Below are 17,172 nucleotides of genomic sequence, written 5' to 3'. Positions count from 1 at the left end.
CATCAGAGTATAAAGGAAACCAATTATACTGAAATGCAGTTACCAAAATATTTTGGAGGAGGTACATCAAGAGATCATTTAATAGTTCTTAAGCTGGGGCCTGATTTTAAAAAATATATATATTTTGATAACTGCCCCAACATGAGGAGCAATCCTTTCTCCTCTTACTTATTAGTTGATACCCAGACAGGAACTTAGGAGGCTATCTTAAACCATAACTAGTCCTATATTTACATCCTCGGACACAATCTGCTTTTAAAGTTTTCAGCCTTGTTGTGCTAGAGATCAATGACTCCTTGAAGCTGCGATCTTTCATTTTACCTCACATTGACCCTCCAAATGTATTTCTTTTCTTCAGATAGTTTTAAATATCCCTATCATCTCTCCTGTGTCCTGCATCTCTGATCTGGGGGATATTTGCTGGATATTAGGCATGACACTCATTTCAGCTTTATTTTCTGTTCTGAGTAACTCATTCTAGAGCTAAAGAACAATGGCTGAAAAGCGTGAAATATAATAATTATGTAAAATATAATAGATTGTAGTAATATAATTTATAAAATACAATGAATGAAATTTATCTAGGCTGCAAAAGATGTCTCTATGGAAGAGATGGGACCAACCTAAGCCTTGGAAGATATGGAGAAGTTGGGAGAAGAGCATTCCAACGAAGGGGAGTAGCATGATCAGAGATGCAAAGATGGGAAAATGAGCATGACATGAATGGAAGCATAAAAAAACAAACTGGCATACTGTGGGAGAAGGTATCTTTTGGGAAGCAGTGGATGTATCTGGATAGCAAGGAGCATCCTTAAATTTAGGGAAGAATCAGAGCTAGGCAAAACAGGCCATGGCTAGCTACTATAGCTCCATGAAGAGAAAATTCATTGAAACAGTGATTTAGGAAGACTAGTCTGGTGACTGACGGGAAGCTAGGTGGCCCAATAGGACTTGGAATTTGGAAGACTCATCTTCCTGAATTCAAATCTGGCCTCAGACATTTACTTGTGTGATCCTGGGACAGTTCACTTAACCCTGCTTACCTCAGTTTCCTCATCTATAAAATGAACTAGAGAAGGAAAAGACAAACCACTCCAATGTCTTTGCCAAGAAAACCCAAAATGGGGTCACAAAGATCAAAATGTCTCAACAGTCAGTTGATAGAATATATAGGATAGGTTGGAGCAAGGAAGAAACTCAAAACTGGAAATGGCTAAATTGATTTCTAGCCTTCACTGAATCATAGAATTCTGAATTCTCAGAGTTGATAGGAAACTCGGACATCATCCAGTCCTACTTCTTGTAGTTGACAAGGCTGTGCTCTACTACCTACCTGACAAACTAGCCTTGCCTTTCACTGAAGTTCAACAACGTCATACTCTATATCTATTGTGTTACCTAGCTGAGCTCAACAAGTACCTATTCCATCTCCAGAGACTGCCCCTTTCATTTTGGGATGGCTTAATTAGCAAGGTTTTCCTTACATCAAGCTTAAATATGAGCCTCTGCAATTTCCACCCCCTATTCCTAGGTCTACCCTCTGGGGCCAAGAAAAACAAGCCTGATCCCTCTTGCACAAGACAGCCCTTTGCATACTTGAAAACAGCTATAACATTCCTTTCTGTAGTCTTGCCTTCTGCAGGCTGACCATCTCAGCTCCTTCCAGAGATGTCTATATGGCATGAATTTTCAGTCCTTGTCCACCTTGGTTATCTTGCCTGGGTGCTTCCTCTAAATGGTGATACCCAGAACTAATTGTACACCATAGGACAGGGTAGGATGTGTCTCTTGCTGGGCATCCTGCCCTTGAGACAGCACCTGTCATGGCTGTCATAGCACACGGTTGCCCTCGACAGAGCTTGCAGCACCCTGAAAAGTCCAGATCTTCAGAATAAGTACTGTCTAGACCGTTTTCATCAGGTCTTCTGTTCTGGCTGCAGGCACTCTGGAGCAGACTCCCAGGGAGGGACCCCATGTCTCTGCCCCTGCTAATTCTACAAACTACTTTACACAAGCCTTAGATCCATCACTCTCACACTTAAGTGAACACACGGTGACAGACGCAGGTGACATTCCTCGCTCATGGTCTCCATGACTCCAATGAATTAGAAAAGGGCCTTAATGATGTCAGAAGCCAGGTCCAGCCCTTCCTGTTTCACTGATACTCTGGCCCTGGCCAGTCATCTGGCAAACTGGTCAAGATGGGAGGGGATGTATACAATAGATGGAAGTACAGCTGGTTTAGTGCTGGAGAAACAAATCAGCATATGCCCTACTTAAAACTCAATTCATCATACAATTATTGAGTGCCTATTACAAGGCAAGGCACTGAGAATATAAAGACAAAAAACCTCAGAAAAGCCCCTGCTCTCAAGGAGTTTGTCTTCTACAGGGAGGGCAACACAATGTATTTCACTGGTGGAGTAGTAATACCTTTTGTTTATAAGTGATGACACAGTCATTTTGGGGACTGTCTTATTTCTGGTCCCTCCCTTTTAAGACTTTCATTCTAGCTAAGGCTTCATCTATGATTATATTTAGGAAAAAGCCCAAACAATACGCTGAACTAGAAAACATTTTCATGTCATATATTAAATGCAGCCTAGCATCGAAACATGGTAAAATCTTCAAAATCAACTTAAATTTGCCTGGAAATAGTACAAAGAATGGAAATATTGAACATGGACTGGGACTTACCTGTAAAGTAGTACCATTCCTTCCTGAAATTCCAGACAAACATATTTTCAAACTCAAGACTTGAAAATAGGAATCAAAATAGGAGGTAGGGAGAAAGGACAGATAAAAAGACAATGAAAAAGATATTTCTCTTTCACCTACACATCTGACTGATTTTGTCCCTCATTTATGAAGTTAAGGCAGCTAGGTGACTTAATGAATAGAGAACACTATCCCTAGAACCAAAAAGACCCAAGTTTAAATCTGGCCTCAGACACTTACTAAATGTATGACTTTGGGCAAGTCTCTTAACCCCATTTGCCTCAGTCCTTCATCTTTAAAATGAGTTGGAGATGGAAATGGCAAAAAACAAAACAAAACAAAACAACCTAATAGGTTTACTTAAGAAAAATCCCAAACAGGTGCATGAAGAGTTGGGCATGACTGATATAACAACAACAACAAGGAAAAGAAAAATAAAAAGTTAATCACAAATGATTTACTGATCACAAGCAATTAGAGGCCAAGATCTGTCTCTGGGCTTTTGCATCAGCTATCTGAGATGCCCAGAATCCTCTCCTTCCTCACCTGTGCTTTTAAGAATCCTGGGCTCCCTTCAAAACTCTGCTGAAATTCTACTTTCAGCAGGTTGTAGCCTGCCAACAGCTAGAGCTTTCCTCTCGAAGCCAGTCTTCCATATCACTTGGTAAAGAAGTTTTATATACTAATTTAATTACATGTCTCTTTCCCATTAGAATGGGAGTTCCCTAATGATAAATCTTGTTTTTTATATTTATTTGTGTACCCAGAACTCAGTGTAATGCTAGGCTAAGTAAATGCTGAGATAGCTAGCTGGCTCTGGATAGAGCAGCAGGTCTGGAGCCAGGAAGACCTGAATTCAAATCTAACCTCAGACTCCTACTGGCTATGTCACTGGGCAAGTCTTTGTCTCAGTTTCCTCATTTATAAAGTGAGATAGAGAAGGAAATAGCAAATCACTCCAAGTATCTTTGCCAAGAAAATCCCAAATGGGGTCAATTAAAAGGACTGAACAACAGTACACCCTGACTTACTGCTTCCATTCCTCCATTATCCTAAGGGACTGATTTAAGGAAACTGTCTTTTAGTTTGTTTGGCAGGTGGGCCAGTGGTGGAGGGCTTTCCCTTTGCTGCTCCAGCTTCCTTGCCTCTGCAAGTGGAGCGGAGTGCTAGCTAAGGACTCTTGGCAGGGCTCATGGTCTTCCATCACACAGAAGCTCCACATCCCCCAGTGGAACTGGAAAGTAAATTTCCACAAACAACAAAAAGAAAAATGAATCGGCAGTGGCTGACGTAAACCTCTTTGAAGGGAACAAGAGACCAAATTTTATACTGACAGATGTGGCAGCTTATTAAATTAATTAGCACTGTGTCTTCAGAAACACGCTCCAGCTAAACAGGCCTTCTCCTTATCCCCCAAACGCTCCCTCTCCTTGTCACCATATCTCTGCTCATGTTGCCTAGAGTATCCTGCTTTCAGTTCATCTGCTTATCGAAATCCTAGAGGAGCTTCAAGATACACATCTCATCTTCACTGCGAAGCTGTCCTTGACCATTCATCTCACACTGCAATCTCACTTGTCTAACTTTCAAGCCAACACTTTCCCCCTCTGAATCTCTCAGTAAGTGATACTCGATCCCACTGGCATCAGAGAATTTTGGAGCTGCAATGACTTCTATCACTGCATCCTGTCCAATGTTCCCATTTTACAGATGGTAAAGTCTAGAATGATTAAGTGAAGAATCATACAGCTAGTAGCAGTCCAGTGCTTCTATCAGAGCCAGCCTTACATAACAGGCAATATACCTAAAAAGTGTGCTTTCAAGAATGTAAGAAGGCTGCCTTTTAGTCTTCTTACATACATAGATACATGTATTATGTATGTACTTATTATGTACATTCCAGTCAAACTACACTAACAATTCCTCAATCTTCACTTTAGGCATTCACACAAGCCACTCAAATCTGCCTGGAATGCTCTCCCCTCCTCATTTCAATCTCTTAAAGAGTCTTTGTTTTTCTCCAAGGCTCAAGCCAAGGGCCAATTCCTCCACATGGCCTTCCTTGATACTCCCACTTCTTACAGCATTCATATGCCTCAATTTTCTTTATACTTTATTTATCTGCATATATATATCCTGCATCCATTAGTAGAATGGAAATTCCTTGAGGGGATGGACTATATCATATAATTTTATCCTCAGAACTAATATGTCTTGCACATAAGACAAGATCCCCAAGTCTAGGTGTGTAATAAATATTTGTTAAGTTGAACTGAATTTCTCATATCATTTTCCAGCCCCATCTCTTTTGCACACTTGATTTTCTAGCCAAATTGAATTCTTGATTGTTTCTTATGGATCTCTTCTCCTTCCCTTATTTAATTCTTATCTATGACCAATTAAATACCATTTTCCTCCAAGAAGTCTTGTGGTTGCACTAGTCAATTAAGAACATTCCTTGCTTGGACTTCACTTGTTAATACCTCTTTTTTGTACTGATCATATATTCAGGTCATTTGTGGTTGTATTCATAACCCACTAGGCTGCAAGCTGCCTGAGGGAGCTCTAAATTTTCTAATTTTTCCTACCCTTAACAAATATAGTAGATGTTTAATAACATTTGATGAACTGAATAAGTATTTTGTGTTACCTGTAGTACTAGTGAGAAGGACTTGATTGTCATTATTCTAAGAAAAAAGAACCTGATCAGAGCCATTCTCAATTACAAATGCCATCCAGGCAGTTATATGGCATAAGAGAGAGAGTTCTGGCATTTGAAAGCAGGAAGTCCTGGGGCTGAATCCTGCCCTCAGAAATTAATTAGCTTGATGACCCTGGTGTGCAAGTCACTTAATCTCTGCCTTAGTTTCCTCATCGTAACATTAGGATAATAATAGCATATACTTTACACAATTGTTGAGGGGATCAAAAAAAGATAATCTGTATAAAACATTTTACAATACTTACAATGCTATGGAAATAGGTGGACTACTACTACTTTGATGATGGTGGTAGTGGTGGTGTAAAACTCCTCAACTCATTTTTGTCTTTAGTATGATTTAAATCATTCTTGGAGGGAAGGTGCAACAGATTTACTTACTTGACAATGGCAGGATAATGTCTTATTCATAGAATATTAGGAAAAGAAAGACCATATAGATTATTTAGCCCAATAGGCCCTTATATAGTTACTAGTATTTATATATCACTATAAGATTTGCAAAATACTAGATTCTCACACAGACTCTGTGAGGATGGTGCTATTTTTATTATTTCTATTCTATATATGAGGAAATGGAGGCTGAAGGATGTTAAATGATTTGCCCAGTGTGATACAGATAGAAAAGGACTGGATTCAAGTCTTCCTAACTCCAAGAGTTCAGTGCTCAACTAAAGTTGTCTAGCAGCCTATCAGTGCTTCCTGAGGATAGACTTGGAGCCCAAGAAGGCTGAGTAACATATGCCTGAGCACACAAGGAGCTGTCAGCAGCGATGGGGGTTGGTTTCTTTTTATCAAGAGTTCTGCTCTGGAGGAACTTCCTGGCATAATACATGATGGGAGGAATTTTAAACTGGTCTACCCATTTCAGAAGGCAATCTGAACAAAGTGACCCCAGCATGAGCACCAGAAGGCTCATTCCCCCAAAAGAGACCAAAGAAAGAGGAAAAAAAGGACTCAACATATTCAAAATACCGATAGTACCTCTTTTTGTAGTGGCAAAAGACTAGAAACTATAGTGGAGGAAATGCCCATTAACTGGGAAATGGCCAAGCAAATTATGGAATATGAATAAAACAGGATGCTATTGTGCCATAAGAAATGATGAAGGAAACCATTTCTGAGAAAACTGGGAAACTCTCTATAAACTGAAATAGAGCAGAACAAAGGAAAACAACTTATAAGAATAACAATACTGTAAAACTAGTAACTTTGGGAAAAACTTAAGACCTCTGATTAATGCAATCATCAATCATGATTCCAGAGGACTGATGACGGAGGTTAGACCAGTTTCCCGACACAGGTGATGGACTCATGATGTAGAATGAAATACATATTGTTTGGATATGACTAACGAGACAATCTCGTTATATATGTTTCAAGAGTCTGAGTTTTCCTTTTTTTTTTTTTTAATGGTGGGAAGTAGTTAAATTAAGTTTTTTAAATTAAAAATAAAGCACCAGTAGCTTGCCTGGGATTCAGACTGAGTTACAGCAGATCAAGATCAAATACCTTATGCACAATCAGCTATATGGAATATTATTTAAGGTTTGATTGCCCAAGAGAGTCCTTTTCTATTGTCTGGTTAATACCTGAGATACTTTCCATCAAAATTTCATATCTCTGACTTTAGACTTTGATCCCAGTTAAAATGCAAATCCCACTAGCAGGGTTCATTCATAGTCTAAGCTGTTTTCGGTCACTTTCATTTTATATTTGTAGGGTGAAAGAAGTTACCTGGGGAAAACTTGGATAGGGAAATGGAGGAGGAAGCCCAGCAGGGGCACTGGGACAATATCACAAAGAGAGAAAAAGGGCAGCAGGGCTCAGCACCAACTCTCTGGGGCTCTCTGCCCGGCCCCCAGAATTCTGGGATGCCTAACAAGGAAGCATGCGGACCTGGGAGCCGGATGCCCCTGCGGCCGGGCCTGAATCTGACTTGAAGATTGTGTTCTATGAAATATTGCTATTCATCCCTGAGCTGGTTACAGACCTCCCTCTGCTTTCTGCTTTCCTCAGAAAGGGGACCAGCCATTTTCCAAGGAAGCCAAATGATACCCAGAGCCTAGTTTTGGACTTTAGGTCCTAGGAGAAGGAAAGGCTAGTGTAGACCAGTCTGAAGAGTTCTGAGCCCATACCCCTAGGAGAGGCAGGGGTCCAGGGAGTCTCCTTTGGGAGAAACAGAAAATGCCATATGAGATGCGCTGAATAATTAGGGAGAGTAAAAAATGCATCACCCAATGTTCATCATGAGCCAAACTGGCTGTTTCACAAAGAGCTAAAAATAAATCAGGCTCAGGTATCTGGCTCCATGCGCCCCGAAGCAGAATCCTGTTCTGTGGATGGAGCCAAGAAGGAGGGCAGAGCCAGAGGTCCACCTAGAAAGAGCCCTAGGCCAGAGGAAGGGTGCCATCAGAAGGGAAGGATGAGGGCCAAAAGGGGTAGAGGAGGAGAGGAGAGCAATAGAGATTAGTGAGAAAGAAGGAATTACAGAAAGAGGGACCAAGGAACTAGAGCCAGAGCCAAGTATCAACAGAGATGAGAATGAGGGAGAGGAGGACCCAGGGCAGACAGAGCATGGTCCAGGGACCCAGGACTCCAACTTCAGGGCTCAGACACAGTTAAATCACCTAAAGAGGGAATCATCTGAACCTGCTTCATGGGCTCTCCCAGCCCTGGGCTTCTATCTGGGAGAAGTGAGGGGGTGCCTGCCCTGGCTGCTCACCTAATCAGCTGGGGAAAGTCCAGAGAATTTGTCTGTTTGAGCAGGGCCGTGGATGGCAGAGCACTGACCACAGTGAGCCCCAGACTTGCCAAGAGAAGATAATCAGCAGAGGAAATGCCAGTGCTTAGCTCCAGAGATTTATCCCTGATCCCAGGAGCGGGGCTCTCAATTCAGCATCCCAAGATTAAGGAAAAGCTTTCCAGTAGAACAAGGGCCAAGCTAAGAATCAGGTCTGCCTTGGGAGGAGGGTTGTTGCTGGGTCACTGTGTTCTCCTGAGACTCCTGGAGAAAACTAAGCCAAAGACGTAGGGTGAGAGCATAAACAAATGCTTAATAAGGACCTGAAATGCCCTGGGAGAGGGGATGGGCAGTGCCCATGGGCCCAGCAACCACAAAGCACACAACCTACCTGTCTGACAAGGGCCAGCTGCAGGGAGACATAGAGAATGATCTGATGGTCATTGGGGGACAGGCTCTCAGCTCTGTATGGGAAGAACAGAACGTGTCAAGTCAATTCACAAGTGTGTGTGAGATGTTTCCTACCTACTTAATCCTGTTCTAGGCACCTGCCTAGATCTAGGGACCAGCCCTCAGGGACTCCCCTTGGGTAGGCAAGACCCAAACATGAAACAATGAGAGGAAAACACAAGAGAGAATATGATCAATTAGCTGCAGAGTGGAGCGAACACCGAGGGACCCGCTATCGGTGCAGTAGGAGCCGGGAGAAGGGCAATCAGCAGGGCTGTGGACTTGGGGAGGGAAGACAGAGAGAAAGGAGGATGGGAACATCCTGAGCTGAAGCTCCAGGGCTCTGAGCTGGGTCCCTGGGTAGCTCCATCCGTCTCCACCCTCCACACCCCCCAAGCCCTGCCTGCCCGGCTGCCCGCCAGCCTTCCTCCTTCTAGAGGGAGCCCAGAGCCAGGTTCCTCTGCAGAGCAGATGTTTCCAACTTGGTTCAGGCAAGGGGCCAGGGAATGGGGAAGCCGGCACCTGTGCCTTCAAGTGCCCAGCAAGCCCAGCTGCAGAGGGGGATTATTAAGCAATGGAAAAAACCCATTCCAGGAAGCTGAGAGGGGGCGGACGGACCGGATTACTGACCTCAGGGACAGTTCCCTGACCCTTTCTGATCCCCAGCTGGGCTACTGGGGACAGGAACATTTTTGGCAGCCAGGAGTAACAGTTTACTTGGCCCCCCTGAGTGGCTTGTTCCAAGTACAACAGCAAAACAAAATTGCCTATGGGCCCCAACTTCCCCAACCATATGAAGGAGGGCTTGGGGCCTGAGGTTCTCACCTGATCCCAGCATCAGATGGGGATGGGAGAAGACAGGAGACAGAGTAACAGGGATGAGAAAAACAGATGGAGAGGAGAAGAGATAATAATGAGAGCCAAAAGAGAGAAGAGGGAGGAAAAGGATGGAAGGCAATGGGATTGCAGCTTTGGAGATGAAGAAACCTAGGAAATCACCTTCTCAGTCCCTCTCCTGTAAAGTCCTCCCTATCCTGTTCCTCCATCCTTCAAGGCCCAGGTGGGCCCCATGCCCCACTCCTGTCTCTCCTTAAATGTCTCACAGTCTGTGTGTAGGTGTGTAGGTGTGTGTGTGTGTGTGTGTGTGTCTGTGAGACAGAGACAGCCAGAGACAGTGAGAACAAGCATGAGCACGCACAGGCTAAAGAATCAAGGAAGTGAAAAAAGAGTGGGAGAGAGGGGAAAAGTAGCACCATGAGGATCATATAAGGGCCTTGAAAAGGTACAAGGTCCTTCCTATGGCTGGGCTGGGAAATGTTACCTACATTGTCCTACTCATTGGATACATCTGGTTGTTCTTCCTGAATAGCTTTTTTTTTTCTTTTATCCTTGTCAACAGGGATGACTCAAAGGTAATGGGGGGGGAGAAGAGATACATTTGGAAAGATAATACAAAAGAACGAAAGAAAAGGGTATTGAAAAAAATTTTTTAATTATGAAGGGCTATATTAAGATAAGGAAAAACTAGTGATTAAAAAAATCCAGGGCAGTAGTTTTCAAAAAGTTTGATCTTAAGACCTTTTTACACTCTTAAATAATTATTGAGGATTTTAAATAGTTTTTATCTATGTGAAATATCTATTGATATTAATTATCAGAAATTAAAATGTTTGAGTATTATTATGAAAACAGCTTCTGACTGTGGATCCTAAGCATCTTTCAAACACACTTTGGGAAACACTGGTCTAGGAGAGTGTCAAATGGTCTAAAATTTGTAAGGTGCTTGGCACATCACTAAGCACACAGTCAGTACCTAATAAATGCTTATGTCTTTCTTTCCCTTCCTTCTCCCTTCCCTTAGATCTCCTTACCTCTCTAGTGTCTCAAGAGCTTTCTTGTTCAATTCGTCTTGTGTGGATTTCAGTGTTGCTATAAGAGAAGCATGAAAGAAAACCCTGAGTGACCCATTCCACGCCTGTTGAATCAGCCCCTGCTCCTATTGCATATAGTAATCCAGCCTAGAACATAAGTTGAGTTCTTTTAGGGACTGGCAGTTTTATTTGGGAGGACCAAGAATCATTGAGACATGAGCAAAAGCAACATGTTGCCAACTCCTCCACTCTTGCTGGTGAATTCGGATTGCTAGAGCACTGTCAGGATGTGGCCATTTCAGATTGGGACTTTTGATGGATGGGGACGAGGAGGGATTCCTAAAAAGCTCAATGGAAAAGGAAGGTAAATCAAATCCCCTTCAAATGCATTAGAGAACTGTGTTTTCTAAAGGGATTTGTCTCTGAACCTCATCATAAGTCTTTTTGTAAAATGAATAGTCTCCTCATCATAGGATTTAGTGGCAACAGGACCTCTCTATCGCATTGCGTTAAACTAGACAGTTTCATGTGTAAACCAAGGCTCACCTGTGTATTCTGGACAACAAACTAACGCCAGGGAGGATGGCCCCAGTAATTGTTCCCCTTTAACGAGAACTAGGGGAGCCCAGCACTGGGCTGGGAGCCAGCTCCTTTCTCTTTCTCCTGTATTGGGCAGGGCTGTGCTGATACACAATAGAGCGAAACTGACCCTGAGCCTGGGAGGATCAGACAGTGGAGGTGGATGTCCCTTCAAAATCAGGCCAGGACAGATCCAAAGAGGAGCTCTGCCTGAGGGGGCTGGGAGACCAACTGCAGCTTCCTGCTTTGCCAGGAGCTGGTGAGTGCTCAGCCAGCACCCTGGGGCTTTGGTTCCTGCCACCTGCTCACTTACCGTCTGTTGCCTGGAGGCTATAGGTGAGACCCAGCGCCAGATACCCTTTGGGGAGGAACTCCCCAGCTTTGTCCTGTAGGTTGATGACCATCATGGCAAACTGCTCTGCCTCTTCCAGCTGCCAAGAGGAAAAACAAAGATCTCCAGCTAAGTTGCGCCCAGGGCTCCAAATCAAATATAAGAAAAGACCGTGAGTGGTTCAAATGCTATTCTGGGTCATCTGAGCTTAAATGGAGGGAAGAAACGTATTGAAAGTACAAAAATCATGTGGTTTTGGTGGCAAGGGGATCTACATCACAGGAGGCAGAAAATGCCATAGCTAAATGAGGCCGTGAGGCACGCGGGGCGTTCGGAGGGGAGCGGGCCTGGGCCCTAACCAGATCTGCCACCTGGGAAGTCTTGCACAAGCACTTAAACTGCTTGGGCTTCAGTTCTCTCATCTTCAAAACAGACTTTGGGTGAAATGGCCAAAGGTCCTACTCAGCTTTAAACCTTTACAATTTTTGCAAAAACTGAATTAGTCAAGCAGAGAAATATACCTACAATGAGGAGAGGAAGAGCCAGGGCGAGGCAATGGGAGGAAGTGATAATAAATAAGGCAGCTTGGTGTAAGTGAGGGATGGAGAAGAGCTTTTTCATGGCTCACATTGAAGAGGCCTTGATAGGCGATCCCCACAAAAGGTCTGATTTGTTGGCTGGAGAGCCATAGAGCAGGAGAAAACAGTCAAGAAAGTGGGGGAGCCACAACTTGGGAGGACAGAGACCATAGGCCTGGGGGCTGGTCTGCTATGAGACAAGCGAGGGGCCCAGGGGAGACCAGGACCGAAGAACTTCTCATTTTACAAAGGAGCAAACTCAGGCCCAGAGAGGAAAATCACCTTTCCAGTGATCCCCTAAGGACCAGAGTGGGCACCTGAACCCAATCTTCTGCCAGGATCCTGAGGAAGGAGTCCCGTTGGGCCCCTCTGCCCAAGGCTGCCACCACCTTAGTGAGCACTGACCCAGTTCCTGTCCTCCGAGGTCGGAGCCCGCTGGGGAGTGTCCAGATCCTTCTCTACCATCCCTGCCATCTCAGGAGCTGGATGAGCTTCCCCAGAAGAGCATGTCTGCCCTGCAGAAGGGCACCAGGCTCAGGGTCTCCCCCTTCCAGGGGGCCTACGCCACACTGAGGGAGAGGGGAGAACCCTGGTTCCTGGTGGCGCAGTCACGCCTGGGCAAGCTAGATGTCCTGGGTCCTCGGGACATCTCCAAATGTCCTTCTCCAAATGCCAAGTTGCTCATCTCAACATGCTTTGTCTGGGGATTTCCCCTATTCATATCCTTTATTCCCAATTCCCCAGGAAAAGGCTGTAAAGCAGGGAAAAGAAGGGCCCGGAGAGCAGCCAGGGAGGCCGGAGGTGTCTCACCGGCCCCAGGAACCTCTTCAGGGGATCAGGCTGCACGTGGGCACAGAGCTCTTGGTCCAGGGAAAATGGCCCGAGGTTTTTTTTTGTCCTGGGAGCTGGGGAGACTGTTCCATACGGAAGGAGAGGGACGACAAACACAGGACCCCCAGGTTTCTGGCAAGCTCCCGAGGAACTCTTCCCGCCCCCCCCCCCCAAGTTGGTGACTGAGGATCACGCGCCAGTCTGTCAATCAGGCTCTCTCCTCCTCCTAGAGAAGCAGGGCCCTCACCCATCCTCTGCACCCCGGAACAGCAGCCCCCCCGGCAGAGGCACTTGGGCGTCCATCCCCGATCCCCACCCACAGTCCTGATACCGCTGTGGGTCTCTTTCACTGGAGTGCCTCCGACTGCTTTCAAAAGCCGAGCAAGACCCACTCTGCCTGAAATATCTAGGCCCCACTCCCTTCCAGAGGGGCTTACACCACCACAGCCGCGCCCGTAAAGGGGCCCCACGTGTACTAACTAGGTCAGGGCTGCCCCTTGGCTGGGCGGCCCAGCGTGCTGCCCAGGAGCGGAGGAGGCAGGCCCCGGCCGGGTGGCGCCTCGGAGGTAGGGGCACAGGGAAACGGGGACAAGGCTTGTCATGAGGACCAGGGAACATGCTGGGCAGGTACCAGACCATGGCTTTTATGACCTCCTTGTGAAGGCCCCTCAGAACAAAGGAGCCTGCCTTCCCTAGGGCGGGCACCCAGACACACAGGTGAACTCTTACTCTGCAGCAAGGGGGAGAAGCCTGCCACCAACCAGTCCGGAGATGGCCCTGGGCAGGCCTGGGCAGGCCCCAGGGCACGCTGCCCCTCAGGCCACAGAAAGGGACTGCCCTTCCCTGCAGGCATGGAGACAATACGGTCCCCTCCTGGGGCCACCATCCCTCCTGGAGCCGCAGGCCCTGGAAACTCCTAGCTGGTCTCCCGGTCCCACTGCCAGCCCATCCCACAGACACAGTTGGGGCCTTCCCGGAGGTGCAGGAGAGCTTGCATTTGCAGATTGTCTTTTGAGATTTGTAAGAGATTCCTAGTACATACCCTATTCTATTTAACCATCATAACAAAGACTAGCACTTATGCAAGAAGTAGCTGCTATTTTTACCACCATTTCACACACGAGGAAACCAAAGGTTAGGCCTTTTACTTTAAATCAGACCTTTGTCCAAGGTCACAAAGGTAAATGTCAGAGATGTATTTGAACCAGTTTTCCTGCCGGGCGCCCCTCACAGAGGAAGGAGAGGACCTGTAATGCTTCACAGGACCCCAAAACCTAAGATCTGAAAGGGCCAAAGGCTTAAAAGACCTTCTAGATGAACCCTCCTATGTTACAAGGATGGAAATAGAGGCTCTGGGCAGAAAAGTGACTCTCCACACTGACAAGCAGCTAACAGCAGATTTGCTCTTTTCTATTCCCTTGTGCTTCTCATCCCGCCATGCCCTCAGGACCACCACCCAGAGGCTTTCAGCACCCAGGGAGGCATCCACACTGCTACCATGGGGCAGTCCGTCAGATGGGAATAATCATGAACAGTAATGAGGAGAAAACGTGACAAGGAAATCTAACTGAACTTTTTGTTGTCATAATTTTGGCTGCCCAGGAATTGTGTCCAAAACTACTTCTATACAATCAAACATTTTCATGGAAGAAGTGGCAACAAGATGAGAGATGGCAGTATCAGCTGAGGGCATTATTAATACTATTATATATATATATTATAATATTATTATTATTTTAGTAGTAGTGGGTATAGTATTGCCTCTCCTGTCAAATCTTCATGGAAATCAATTAGCAAAATAAGTGTACCAAGACTGCATCAACCCTTTATCTTTGTCCATATGCCTCAATATATTATAGCAGCACATTTTGTGTTGCTTTGTAACAAGAAACTAGAACTAGAAATTTTTTAAAAATTAGAAAAATAGAAAAAAAAAAGCCCTAGGACTAAAGTGGCTACCCATAGATTGTGCTACTGCACAGACATAATGCAACATTATTGTGAAATCCTATGTGTGATGAATACAGAAAAGCCTCAGAAGATTTAGATGCAGAGTGAAATAAACAGTGGCAAGAAAAGAACACGCATAATGGTGACAATCTAAGGGAATGCTGCAATATTACAAGGAATAAGTAGGGCCCCAAAGGAAAGATAGACCGAACCCCCACCACCATTTCTTTTGCAAAGGTGGAAAGTTTACAGGAGTGGAACACTACATACATTTTGCATTTTGCCCCCCTCATCTTTCTCTTTTTCCATGAAAAAGTTTTTTTTGTTATATGGGATTATTTTCTGGAAAAGGAAAAGGGGAGGATAATAGAAGAAATCCTGGTGATGTCAGAAAAAATTTCAATAAAAATTTATTTAAGAAAGAAAAAAAAGGAAAGGAAAGGAAAAAAACACCTCTAGATTTCAAAGGACCATTAGGTGTAAGTCAATTATACTAATACACACTTACCCTGAAAAACTTAAAAGCAGAATTTGAACCCAGGTCTTTAAATGTTCAATCCTGGGTGAAGTCATAAGATAGCATGACTGCTTTCTATCAGTCACGATGGTCTGTGAGGAATGATTTTCCCCATTTTGCAGGAGGAAGCCAAGGCTGGGGACTAGAAGTAGCTCCCCTCTCAAGGTAACTTGGGCAAATGGGAAGTCAGAGGCAGTAGTGAGTGTGCGGCACAGCCTAGTATCTCTAACTCCTTATTCCTTGGTTAGGCTCTGTCCACAGCTAACAAAGCCCGGGCCAAAGGCCACTTATCACACTGGGTAGAGATGTCACGTAAGTATCCCATCTGCTTTTCCATGGCAAAGAAGCAGCAAAAGGAACATACTAATTAAGAAATGGAGTCTCAAGCACTATTTCCTCTGCCAGGGCTCAATGCCATGCCAAGGAAACATATGGAAAAGTGTGGCCTTGCAAGGAATTCCTTCTTGTGGCACAGGGCCCAAATCCCATTTTCTCCTGAGGTGGGATCAAGATGCTAATTTGATGCTGTTACAACTAAGCTGGGAGCTTTGCCTCATATCCTGCTAAATAACAACAATAATAAATGTTAAGAACTTTCTAACATATTCTTATATTGTATGTTTTTAAATCACCTTTATTTCTGAACATATCCCCTTCTCTACCCAAAAAGCCATTCTTTAGAACAAAGAATTAAAAAAGAGAGAAACCAATTTAATAAAACTAATCTGTTACCTACATCGGATAGTATAAACAATGTTTAACCTAGATATTTTTACATCTTTATAAAAAAGGTAAGGAAAAGGGGGGAAATTTTTCCTATCTTTCCTTCTAGGCTAAAATCATTTATTATAATGGTACTGCATTCGGTTTGGTTTTATTCTTGCTATTTATTAACAGTGGGATCAAACTCAAATGTATATGGAGGCCACGGAGTCACAAAGAATCAGATTCTACTAAAAAATGACTCTGCAACAAAACACTATATGTAAGTCTCCCAGGGGCCACATATTGAGTTGGAAAGCCACATATTAAATTACCATGTCCCATTATATTTTATTTCCCAATTATATTTTAATTTGGTTCTGGGCATACCCAGGAGTATTGCAGGCCACATGCTCCTCTGGGTTCACACTATCCTGGTCAGGATGTATTTTGTTTTCCTGGTTCTGCATTCTATTTTGCATCAGTTCAACATGCTTCTATTTCTTCCCACTCATTATTTCTTGTGAGGCAGTAAACACTCCATTTAAAGTCTGAGAAAGGACCTTAACCCCAGTACTCTCTTCAGGCTTACAGCAGTCCTGTTAAGTAGGTAACACAGGTTCTAAGAATGGGTCTTGCCTTACAGTTCCACAGCTAAGAAGTGTTAGAGGCGGCACGGGAGCCCAGGCTTCCTGCATCCAAGTCCACCCTTCCATCTCCTATACCCCACTGCTCTTCCCTCAGCTTCACCAAGCACCTGAAAACCTGTGCTACCAGGGAGGAATGAATTGTATCACTGGCTGTATCCTCCGCAGGCCAAGGCTAGGGTCAGCTCATCCAAAGCCCTCTTTTACTGATGAGAAAACTTGAGGGAAAATGCCTGATCTGGAAGGAGGAGGAGAACGCTAGACCAAGGGTCAGAGCGGAGCTTTCCAGGCCCACTGGGCCACTCGCTGCTTTATCTTGGGCATATCACTTTACCTTTCAGGGCCTGTTTGCTGAAGCAGAAAATGCACAAGGATTCCTGCAATGGCACGCGGACTCGGCAAACCGTCTGCTGACACGGGCCATGTTTGTTATATTTTTCTCTGTTCTATTAACCCTTTCCCAAGTACACCTGAGTCTGAGTAGGTCATTCTTGGGCATCCTACGGGGGTGGGGGATGGCTCTGCTCCAGGCAATG

The 17,172-nt window shown here is 44.6% G+C and overlaps 1 protein-coding gene across 1 annotated transcript in view; it reads right to left on the bottom strand.

The window, feature by feature from the left end:
- Positions 1-17,172, bottom strand: part of TTC7A (tetratricopeptide repeat domain 7A) — a 174,452-nt gene that overhangs the window by 59,349 nt on the left and 97,931 nt on the right. Inside the window, exons 12-14 of the mRNA XM_051975219.1 lie at positions 11,394-11,511; positions 10,502-10,559; positions 8,572-8,644 (exon numbers count right to left, since the gene is read on the bottom strand). Of these exons, the coding sequence (XP_051831179.1) occupies positions 8,572-8,644; positions 10,502-10,559; positions 11,394-11,511 (249 nt within the window). The remainder of the gene's footprint in view (positions 1-8,571; positions 8,645-10,501; positions 10,560-11,393; positions 11,512-17,172) is intronic.

Source organism: Antechinus flavipes, chromosome 2 (genome assembly GCF_016432865.1).
Source record: "Antechinus flavipes isolate AdamAnt ecotype Samford, QLD, Australia chromosome 2, AdamAnt_v2, whole genome shotgun sequence".
NCBI lineage: Eukaryota > Metazoa > Chordata > Mammalia > Dasyuromorphia > Dasyuridae > Antechinus > Antechinus flavipes.
This window is presented reverse-complemented; position numbering and strand designations above follow the sequence as displayed.